Source organism: Vipera ursinii, assembly GCF_947247035.1.
Source record: "Vipera ursinii genome assembly, chromosome: 7".
In the NCBI taxonomy this organism is placed as follows: domain Eukaryota; kingdom Metazoa; phylum Chordata; class Lepidosauria; order Squamata; family Viperidae; genus Vipera; species Vipera ursinii.
In genome coordinates, this window is record NC_139521.1 from 37469042 (window position 1) to 37481483 (window position 12442).

At 41.4% G+C, this 12442-nt stretch overlaps 1 protein-coding gene across 1 annotated transcript in view; it reads right to left on the reverse strand.

The window, feature by feature from the left end:
* The window catches only part of TUSC3 (tumor suppressor candidate 3), a 163488-nt gene extending 151647 nt beyond the window's left edge, over nucleotides 1-11841 (reverse strand). The window contains exon 1 of the mRNA XM_083367761.1: nucleotides 11668-11841. Within this exon, the coding sequence (XP_083223887.1) occupies nucleotides 11668-11766 (99 nt within the window). The 5' untranslated portion in view covers nucleotides 11767-11841. The remainder of the gene's footprint in view (nucleotides 1-11667) is intronic.
* Nucleotides 11842-12442: the final 601 nt, after the last annotated feature.

Here is a 12442-nt window from a genome sequence, read left to right on the forward strand (position 1 = left end):
AAGCCACTAAAGTAAAGCACTCTCAGTCTTCTTCTTCTATTAGGTTCAACTTCTTTTGTATGTCCACTGTCTTTTTCTACATAACTCTTCTAAATTAATTTTTAAATCCTCTTTCATATCAGTCTCAATGTTATCCACTAAAACTTGTTCCTCTTTCAAGAGCAGAGATGGAGCAGTGGTTAGAATGCAGTAAAGGTAAAGGTTCCCCCGCACACGCGTGCTAGTCGTTTCCGACTCTAGGGGCCGGTGCTCATCTCTGTTTCAAAGCCGAAGAGCCAGTGCTTGTCCGAGGACATCTCCGTGGTCATGTGGCCGGCATGACTAGATGCCAAAGGCGCACGGAACGCTGTTACCTTCCCACCGGAATGGTCCCTATTTTTCTACTTGCATTTTTACGTGCTTTCGAACTGCTAGGTTGGCAGAAGCTGGCACGAGTAACAGGCGCTCACTCTGTTACGCGGCACTCGGGATTCAACCTGCCAAACTGCCAACCTTCTGATCGACAAGCTCAGCGTCTTAACCCACTGAGCCACCGTGTCCCTTAGAATGCAGTACTGCATGCTAATTCTGCTGATTGCCAGCTGACTGCCAGCAGTTCGATTCTCACCGGCTCAAGGTTGACTCAGCCTTCCATCCTTCTGAGATTGGTAAAATGAGGACCCAGACTGTTGGGGGCAATATGCTGACTCTGTAAACCACTTAGAGGGAGCTGTAAAGTACTGTGAAGCAGTGAATAAATCTAAGTGCTATTACTGTTGCTATTAACATCTTTTAAAAACAGTGTCTTTACATAGGCACACCTTTATAAATTAATGTTTGGGAACTTTGTTCAAAAATATACTTCAATATGCTGAATGTTAAAATATTTTGCTCCATTCTATTTGTATCTGAAATTTAAGTGCTCTTGTTGTTTAACTATATTTTTTAGTTATTTCTAGTTCCCTCAAGTGTACAAACTACAAAATCCCATCCTTTCAGGGTTTTGTTACAGAATTCAAAACAAAAGTATTTTCCCCATGGAAAGATTCTTATAAAACTCCAAACTATTATTTCAAATATATGGGGAAACTTAGTCCATATTAACTTTTTAAAATCAAAGTTTTAATCACCATTTTGCTGTTTATTCCAGAAAAAAATGGCCTTAAATTTAGATTTAAAATCTATTTCATTAAGGATTGAAGGAAACTCACCCAGTGCTATAAAATTTGTTGACCCAAAAGTTCCTACTAGATGAAACACAAATAACAAGCAATTTCTGAAAGTGATTAGGATATGTGAACCCAGAACCCTTTTGAAGGTGCCAATCATGATTTGAGTGAGATGTCATTTCCTCATTTCCCAGAGGTTTAAACCTGCCATAAACTGACTGATGTCTTAATAATTAAAAGGGAAATATAAATAACAAATCAAAAGAGTTACTTGGATAATCATCCTTTACAAAAAAAACTACTTAAAACTTTGAAGAATTTTGTGAGAAGGGACAAAGAAAAAATGAAAAGAACTCAAGTTTTAGAATAATATTTGAAGGTACTAAATATCAAGACTGTAAAAAGTAGAAGGAAGGAATATAAAGTTGGTTCATTGGATCAAGGTTAAAATAGATATGTTGATACTCTGGTAAACCTTAATGAACTTTTACTAATCAGGACTGAAATGTTAAAATCTTTAAGGATTTTGTTATACATAAGAAATGGAATATGGGAAGAAGTTATATTTTACGGCAGGAGTCTCCAACCTTTTTGGACTGGCGACCTAGTGGGAGAGGGAGGGGCAAGTGCCTTACATGCACATGGTCAAACATGAATGTAGCCACATGTGCGCACAAGTGTACAAACAAGCTGTGAGCCTGTGCACCATGTATACAGGGTTGCGAGCATGCGCATGAGGCTCTCAGTAATGGCAGTGCCTGTGTGAGCCTTGTGGCACGGCTACCGCCAGGCTTCCACCAATGCTACTAGCAGCATGGGGCTCACGCTGTGACTCACGGCGATGTTGCCCAGCACGAGTCTCGTGCCCCTGCCCCACAGCAATGCCATCTCAGTGCGAAGATCATGCCACCACCTCTGCACAAGGTTTGTGCTACCACCCCAGTGCAAGGATCATATTACCATCCCCAAATGAGGATCACACTACCATCCCTGCCCGAGGATTGCACTGCGGCCCACCTGCCGTTTCGGTGCTGGCCTCGCCTACACAGGTTTCATGGCAATGCCACCACCTGCATGTGGTGCACCGCTGCCCACATGTCGCTCACGGCACTGCCACCCTGCACACAACGTTCATGGCAACAATGATGCCCGCAAGATAGTAGTGGCGCTGCCACCTCCCGCACAACTTGTGGCAACCGTGCCATGGGGGGAGTGAGCACGTGCACGCGCGCCTGCACTGCCCAGCTACTCACACAGTCCAGTGGCCAAAAGGCCACAGGACCTCTGTTTTAAGGGATGATAAATTATTAAAATTGTTTATTGTGATAAAGGGGAAAGTCACTTCTGCATATATTCCTTTTCTTTTTCCCCTTTCTTTTCTATTTTGTTCTATTTTCTTTTTCTTTTCGGCATCATTTTTTTAGTTTGTATTCGTTTATCATTTGAGTTTAATTTTTAACAAAATTACTATTAAAAAAGGTCTTTCATGGCTTTTTACATGACTTTCATTTTAAGAAGCATAAAGTGTAAGCAAGCATACTTCTCTTTTTCACATATATTACATTGAGGCTAACATTGTTTTTGATGTACAGTATTTACTCTACCGTTTTAAAAGAAAACTGATGACCCAGGAGTTTATTTTGCACACTATGAAATGGGTTCCATGAACTATATAGGGGATAGCAATATTTTCTTTATTGCATAATATAAATAAATGGAGGAAAAAACAAACAAAATATCAGCAAAAGTGATGCAGACAAGATGGAAGATAACTTTGCTTCTCACTGAAAAAAATTAAAACTGTCCTTGCTGATATCTGACATGCTTTTTTTCTAGATTAGTGCTATCTGAAGAATTTTTAAAAAAGAAAATTTCCTATGCCTCCTTCAGAAATGAAAACTACATATCTCATTATGGAATGCACACTAATCCTCTTGAAATTGTACCTCTCCCCTCTATTTATCCCTTTCTAAGTAGTGGCAATGCTTTAGACCAGGGGTCCCCAACCTGTGGGCTGCAGCCTGGCAATGGGCCATGGGCTGCTGGCCATTGGGCCATGGGACAGGTTGGCCAGTACACGCATATGTGTGCGCACACCCCCCCACTTGCACTAGCGCTGAAGCTGAAGGTCATGAAAACAGGACGCTGCACTGTGCGGTGCAAAAACGGGCTAACGCAAAAACAGGACACTGCCATGCCTTAGAGTGCAAAAACAGGACACCACCATACCATGGGGTGCACGAATAGAACACTGTACTGCCACACCACGCAAAAATGGGCCGTTGCACCTCAGGGTGCGAAAATGGGATGCCGCCATGCCTCAGTACACAAAAACGGGCCAACACTGAGCCTCAGGGCACAGAAACACGGTGCTGTGCACAAGAACGGGTCAGAGCTAGCGAGTATCATGCAAGCGATAGCCCCATCCTGTTTGCACACATAAAATGCTTCTCCTTCCCTTTCCCTCCAGTCCACCAACCAAGAAAGGTTGCTGACCTCTGCTTTAGACATTCTCCTGAAATACATCAAATTGCTGGAGTTCGTGCAACCAATGTTATCTTTCTTCCTTTTCCAGTATAGTATCAGTCTGGCATGAATGCACAAAGTTTCTTTTCTCCCAGGTGCAACCAATATGGTGGCTTACAGTTTGTAGGTACACTTCAGACTGAAAATATATTCCAATAGTCTGGGAATTGTTGGCTTACTTCTTAGAGTTGCCAGTGGTAATTTTAAACGAGCTGGTTGGAGAGTTCTGGGAGTTACAGTCCATAGATCTTAAAGTTCCCAAGGTTGAGAAACTCTGATCTAGAGACAGTGCAGTTCAACTGGTAAGACCAGAGAAACGCAAGTTCAGGTATAACCCAAACTATGGAAACTCATTGGTGACTGAAATCTCTCAGCAAAATCTACTTAATGGATTATCTTTATAGTAATAAAGCCTAAGGAGACAATGTAATATATGCTACTTTTTAGTGCTTGGAAAAAATGAAGAATATTCATCTAAACTATGATTAAAGAAAATATAATACACAAAGACTTATATAAATGTGTCTTGTACAACTGATTTTTAAGACATACTAATCTTTATTGTGCAGTAGAAGATGTAGGATCCACATCTTCCTTCCTAATGATACCTGGAACTCACAGATATTATTCAAAGCAAAGTGTACATGCTTGGTAAGTAGTAATAGAGACATTTCACTTTATCAGCCACACCAACTTGTGATAATATCTCTTTGACCATATTCTATTGGGGACTGTGTGGACTTTTTCAAGAAAGTTATTTAATAAAAATTGTCACAAAAACAAAATATTATCTCCATCACCTCCAATTCTGCTGTCACCAATAAAAAGAAGTATGCCAAAACATTTCAACAATCAGGTTCTTACTACAAATGTTCCATAAAGAACAGTCATGTCAAAGTTCATGACAAAGAATGGCAACTATTATTATCTCACCAGGAGCTCATCAGTCTTTGCTATTTCCTCTTCCATTTAATGCATTTCAGTCCAAAGAATAGAATGACAGAACTATCCTATTACTTGACATGAAAGAAATGAAAATTGTTGGGGCTCACTTTCTTGTAATGCAATGTCCTCTCTTGCATTGAGAAGTTATCATTGCAATCTGGAAACAAGTGCCGTCCCTGCCACTAAAGGAGGTTAGATCAACAAATCAAAAAATAGGATTTGGCATGTCAGAATTCTAGAAACAGATGCCGTTTGCCCCATGATCTCTAAGGAACTAAATTGGCCCAGCCACCTGCAAACCCAGGAAAAGTTCCAAAGCATTTAAAGGCCAATCAAGTCTCCATAACTAATGGCCAAAGGGGGAGCAATGGTAGATTTTCAAATACTTTTCTAGGTCCAGTAACAAAAATTGAGACACTTTCTTTTCCTCATATGCCTTTATAGTCACAATCTTGCACTGGAAATCTGTAGTTAAGGCAGGAAATCAGAGGTTTAAAATGCCACCATTGGGCTTATAGGGCTCAGACGTGGATCCAGTACTTGGTATCTGGATTGTAAAGGACAGAAAAGAAATTTTTTCTCTCCACTAAAATGAAATGTGTTCATATAATGTCTGCTATCTTCTCTTACCACCCATTTGTTTCCTTCAAACTCATCAGCCTTACGGATATAATAATATAACATTGTTATTATTCATTTCCTAGATTTGTACTTGCCAAAATCAAAAGATATGCAGTGATTCAGAGCATAATTCATTCTAGTTTAAAAATTAGTAATACCGAAAAACAGCTAGCAGATCAACTGGAGATAAATAAAAACCCATATTATCATGACTTCCACCTTGCCATCCAGCAGTAGTCAGAGTCAAGGATTTATATGTTGTGGACTTATGCTCTCAAAAGTATTGTAACCCTTCAAGAGGCAATATTGGAGCTGCCACAGCTTTAATACACAAATATTTTGCTATTTAGAAGATGCCTAAGGACAGAAGCAAGAGTTTTACTGCTGTTTCTTCCTATTCTTTGTAGCCAAACTAGAAGTAGGTGCCAGAATATCTGCACTGTCACAGATAACTCGGCTGCTGTTTATTTAGAATGATTCCACCTTAGTTCAGTGAAAGTTTGAATATTATATAGGATTTATGCATCTTATTACATTTTTCAAATTTACTGATTGCTATTTCACAATTTTTTTTTTACTTTCCTCCTTATCATGTATAAAAGAATCCTCCAAATAATACATCTTATAGTATTAGGACTGCTTCATTTTCCCCAATGTATGGCACACTTCTGAAATAGTATATACCAGGGCTTTTCAACCTTTTCACCCATTGTACCACTTTTCTGATATGGCAACATCCGAGTACCATTAGTCGCCTAGCAAGGTGTCAAAAACTTGATGACCAAAAAAAGGAAAAAAAGTTATGAAGTACAGGTAGTCCTCAACTTACAACAGTTTACTTAGTGACTGTTTGAAGTTACAATGGCACTGAAAAAGTGCCCCCCAAGCCACAGCTGAGCAAGACACACGATTGCCCGCCCAGTGGCGCTCTTCCTCCTGTCCGAGGTTTTTATTGTTGTGAGCATTTCTGTTGACGATTGGCAGTGGGGCTGGTGGGTGTTTGGTTTTTATTCCCCACATCTGCTGGGTGGTTGCAGCAGGTTTTGGTCACTTCACATTACCCTGGGCCACTGTGACCATCATAAATATGAATCAGTTGCCAAGCATCTGAATGTAAATCACAAGACCCTGGAGATGCTGCAACATTCCAGCTGATCAGCACTTCTTCTGGGCTCAGCAGAAGCGCCAGGATCAATGCCGAGCTCCAGCTGGACCCTGGCACTGATCCTGGCACCTCCGCTGAGCCCTGACAGCCCCGAAGAAGCACTGATCCTGGCGCTTCCACTGAGCGTGACAGCCCTGCAGATCCAGCCATCTCTCACTCAGGCTTGTGCAGTGCTGCCATTCCCCTCCCCTGCTACCACTTTTCTAGGATGGTTGTGTACCACCTGCCAGGTGCCAATGTACCACAGGTGGTAAATGTACCACTGGTTGAAAAGCCCTGGTATATACTAATAAAAATAAACAGTTGTAAGCTAAAGATTAAAACAAAGAAGAAAGTTGTATTTTCCAAACACAAGAAAAATTTCATGATTTATAAAAGTTTGTTAAGAAATAATTAAATGAATAGATATAATTTTAATTTCTCAGGAAGTTCTTTATCACATACAGACTCTCCCCCCCCCCCCACACACACACACACACCTGAAAAATTCCGGCTATTGAATAATTTATTTTCTTTACTTCAGAAGTTATGATGGAACAGAGTGTGATCAAAGAAGTTAACTTTTTATATACGTTTTAATCCCCAACGCAAGGATGTTTTTCACTTGACATAATGTCAAACAAAAATCCAAAAATGGGCTGGACAAAATTACTGGCACCCTTCACTTAATATTTGGTTGCACACCCTTTGGAAAAAATAACTGAAATCAGTCGCTTCCTATAACCATCAATAAGCTTCTTACACCTCTCACCCGGAATTTTGGACCACTCTTCCTTTGCAAACTGCTCCAGGTCTCTCTTATTGGAGGGGCGCCTTTTCCCAACAGCAATTTTAAGATCTCTCCACAGGTGTTCAATGGGATTCAGATCTGGACTCATTGCTGTCCACTTCAGAACTCTCCAGCGCTTTCTTGCCATCCATTTCTGGGTGCTTTTTGACGTATGTTTGGGGTCATTGTCTTCCTGGAAGACCCAAGATCTCGGACGCAAACCCAGCTTTCTGACACTGGGCTGTACAGTGCGACCCAAAATCCTTTGGTAATCCTCAGATTTCATGATGCCTTGCACACATTCAAGGCACCCAGTGCCAGAGGCAGCAAAACAACCCCAAAACATCATTGAACCTCCACCATATTTCACTGTAGGTACTGTGTTCTTTTCTTTGTAGGCCTCATTTCATTTTCGGTAAACAGTAGAATGATGTGCTTTACCAAAAAGCTCTATCTTGGTCTCATCTGTCCACAAGACGTTTTCCCAGAAGGATTTTGGCTTACTCAAGTACATTTTAGCAAACTGTAATCTTGCTTTTTTATGTCTCTGTGTCAGCAGTGGGGTCCTCCTGGGTCTCCTGCCATAGCGTTTCATTTAAATGTCGACGGATAGTTCGCGCTGACACTGATGCTCCCTGAGCCTGCAGGACAGCTTGCATTCCTTTGGAACTTGTTTGGGGCTGCTTATCCACCATCCAGACTATCCTGCGTTGCAACCTTTCATCAATTTTTCTCTTCTGTCCATGACCAGGGATATTAGCTACAGTGCCATGGGTTGCAAACTTCTTGATAATGTTGCGCACTGTGGACAAAGGCAAATCTAGATCTCTGGAGATGGACTTGTAACCTTGAGATTGTTGGTATTTGTCCACAATTTTGGTTCTCAAAATCCTCAGACAGTTCTCTTCTCCTCTTTCTGTTGTCCATGCTTTGTGTGGCACACACAGACACACAATGCAAAGACTAAGTGAACTTCTCTCCTTTTTATCTGCTTTCAGGTGTGATTTTTATATTGCCCACACCTTTTACTTGCCCCAGGTGAGTTTAAAGGAGCATCACATGCTTGAAACAATCTTATTTATCCACAATTTTGAAAGGGTGCCAATAATTTTGTCCAGCCCATTTTTGGAGTTTTGTTTGACATTATGTCCAATTTGCTTTTTTTCCTCTCTTTTTTGTTGTGTTCCAATACACACAAAGGGAATAAACCTGTGTATAACAAAACATGTGTTCCTGCAATACTTTTCTGTGAGAAATACTTGATTTTCTGGAAAAATTTCTGGGGTGCCAACAATTTCGGCCATGACTGTATATATGGGACGCGGTGGCTCAGTGGGTTAGGACGCTGAGCTTATCGATCAGAAGATCGGCAGTTTGGCGGGTCGAATCCTGAGTGCCGCGTAACAGAGTGAGTGCCTGTTACTCGTCCCAGCTTCTGCCAACCTAGCAGTTTGAAAGCATGTAAAAATGCAAGTAGAAAAATAGGGACCACTACGGTGGGAAGGTAACAGTGTTCCGTGCACCTTTGGCGTCTAGTCATGCCAGCCACATGACCACGGAGACATCCTCGGAAATATGCTGGCTCTTCGTCTTTGAAACGGAGATGAGCACCGGCCCCTAGAGTTGGAAACGACTAGCATGCATGTGCAGGGGAACCTTTACCGTTACCTTTTTTATACACACACACACACACTCAAATACTTTGGGCACCTAATGAGAAAGAAGGACTCACTGGAGATTAGGGCTCGCATCTTGGGAGTCCTCCTGGATTCACGGCTCAGTTTGGAAGATCATATAAGAGCTGTGACCAGGGGGGCTTTTGCCCAGATTCGCCTGGTGCACAGTTGCGTCCCTATCTGGACCGAGATGCTCTACGTACAGTCATTCATGCGCTCGTGACCTCCCGGTTAGACTACTGCAACGCTCTCTACATGGAGCTGCCCTTGAGGACCACCCGAAGGCTTCAACTGGTGCAGAATTCAGCCCCGCGAGTTTTGATGGGAGCTTCCCGATACTCCCATGTAACACCTCTACTCCGTGAGCTGCATTGGCTTCCGGTTGCCCTCCGGGTGAGATTCAAGGTGCTGGTAATGACCTATAAAGCCCTAAATGGCTTGGGTCCGGACTATCTAAGGGAACACCTGCTGCCGGCATCATCTTCCCATCGTCCTGTGCGCCCCCACAGGGAGGGCCTTCTCAGGGTACTGCCGGTTAATGAATGCCAGCGGGTTATTCCCAGGAGAAGGGCATTCTCTGTGGGTGCGCCTGCCCTATGGAACCAACTACCCACAGAACTTAGGACTGCCCCCGACCTTCGCTCATTTCGCCGGGACCTGAAAACTTGGCTCTTCGATCTGTTTGGTCCAGACTGTGGGGTTGTTAATTTAACTGGGTTTTAGATTTACTCTTGGGGCTTGAATTTAATTTGTTGTAATTGTTTTTAATTGTTTGTATTCATGGTTTTAACTGCCCTGTAAACCGCCCTGAGTCCTATGGGAATAGGGTGGTATACAAATCCAATAAAATAAATAAATAAATAAATAAATAATGCTGGGAAAGATTGAGGGCAATACAAAAATGGGAGGACAGAGAATGAGGTGTCTGGATGGAGTCACTGAAGCAGTAGGTGTGAGCCTAAATGGATTCCAGAAGATGGTAAAGGACAGGAAGGCCTGGAGGAACGTTGTCCATGGGGTCACAATGGGTCAGCCACGACTTCACAACAACATATGTATATGTATAATATAATAATATAATATAATATAATATAATATAATATAATATAATATAATATAATATAATATAATATAATATAATATAATATAATATAATATAATATAATATAATATAATAATATTATAATATAATATAATATAATATAATATAATATAATATAATATAATATAATATAATAATGATGATATATTGATTACTATACTATACTATACTATACTATACTATACTATACTATACTATACTATACTATACTATACTATACTAAAGCAAAAGCCAGTTCGAGCCTGCAGTTAAGGCTAAAAACCAGGAGGTTGTGAGTTCTAGTCCCAAATTAAGATAAAGACTGAGTGACTTTGAGCCAGCCATTACTGTTCAGCCCCTGATGTCAAGTGTGGGTGACAAGCTGATCAATTCCTGCCTTAATCAAAGGATCAACACTTGTTTGGTGCAAAAAAAGTTGACTTTGTACTTGCAAGAAAAAAGGAAGAATATACCTATAGATTTCTTCTCCTCTTCATATGCTCTTTAATGTTCTGTCTTAAATGTCACTTTTTGCTTTTCTTCCTTTGCTTCTAGTTTGCCTTTCATAGTTTTGTTTCATCTCCAGCTTGAAGTTCCCCATTTTTTCCACATCTATGAACTTATTTTTCAGAGTTTCATAATTTTACATTTACAGCTTACAGTGAAATTACATAAAACAATGGTTAGAATTCATAACTAATATTAAAACAATGACTAAATGTAAATTATTCTATCCAGAATGAAAAGCCTAGGCATCCTAGAGTTGTATTATATATTCCTTTTGTCAATATAGTCCTGTCTCCTCTCAGGTTGTCTCCCTTCCTTATCCTTGCCCTTTCAGCTGGTCCTTTCCTCTTTGCTAGAAGACCTTAATTTTAATCAAGACCTGTCAGAGCACAACAATGACTAGCAAATTCTATTTTAAAAAAACAGCTTCAGATGGATTTAAATATCGCAAAACATTTCAAAATATCAGCAAAATGCAATAAGAAAGAAATGTGGGGGGGAAAAAACCTCTCTGCAATTACATCCAAAAAGGACCCCTTTTTCTCCCATATAAAAGTCACCATCTTTGACCTCGAATTCATTTCCCTTATTCCCAAATACTTGCTTAAAGGAACAGAGTCCTTCCCTGAAAAATCCAGGCCCCAGGATAATTTATCTTATTTACTTTGGAAGTTATGAGAGAACAGAGTGTGCATCAAAGAAGATAACCTTTGTTTGTTGATTTATTGTAATGTTTTGGAAAATAAGACTCTATGCCGAGTCCCTCAGCTCGAGTTTACGAATGGCTAATTAGTTCAAGCCCTCAGCTAGGCTGTCTCTCCACCTGATTTACACCTTGAAGGCCAGGCCTGAAGGACCCATTGTTTGGACCGCGCTGCACTTCTGCACCGAGAAGAATGGCTACCAATGCACGTCCCCGGGGGAAATTTCTGGCGAAGGCAGCCCGTGAGACGGCAATCTCCGAGACTGCTAGAAAGGAAAGGGGCTGCGTGTGAAATGGCTGCGAACCAATTCTGAACCGAAGGACGCTCGTGAAATGCAAAACGCGCACAGAGGAAGGAAAGCGAGGGGATCAGAAAGGCACAATGGCAACGAGGAGGAAAGCAGCGATGCACTCAAATAAAACAACGGCGCCAGCAGCGCGGAGGGAAGGGCGGGGGGCAGAATTGCCCTTTCTTATCAGCGCTCCCGGGGTAGAAGGAAAGATGGGGCAGGTGAAGGGGGTCTACCTCCTTCTTCTTTTGGCTTCCCCCGAACTGGAAACAAAGGAGGAAGAGGAGGCAGCTCCCCGCAGACAGGTGCAGCCTTAAGAGCCGTAGCGATGCCATGGCTTCCCAACAGCGCCCTTCAGCACCTCCCGTCTACCTGCTAGCGGCCGTTATCCACGCCACTTTCCCCTGCCCGAATTCGGCCAGGCAGTGGCCAATCCAAAAGCAAGCTCCTAGGCAATGCGTTCTGGGAAATGTAGTTCCCTCTCGTTCTCCCTAAGCTCGCCTTCTTTCTTCCTTCGAGAGAGGAGAGCTTCTTATTTGCTTATCTGTATTACGAGAGAGTAATTCAGTCGTTTCAAATCCGGAATGGAGGCGTTTCTCAGTCCGAAATCTGATGCAGCTGTTTGGTCCCCGGAAAGAAAATGGATTGGCCTGGAAAGCATTTGCAGAGGATACGACCTCAATAAATTAGACTGTAGCTCACGGGTTTAGGCTAAAAAAAGTAAAGGGGGTAATAATAAGATGATGATAAGTTGACTTTAACAAGGCTTAGGGAAACCTATGTTTCCATGGTTTTAAAATCTGGAAAGAGGTTTCTGCACTGTTGACCTCTAACTCCTGAATATTATGATGGAGATAAAATATGAGACTGATTAGTATTGTTAAGAAATATTGCAAAATTCCATATGTTGTCACCAGCGAACCCGCATAAGATAGAACACAAATATGAAGTCACCCAATCTTTACTCAAATGTATGATTTTTATCCTATTAAATGGGCATAAAGTGAATTT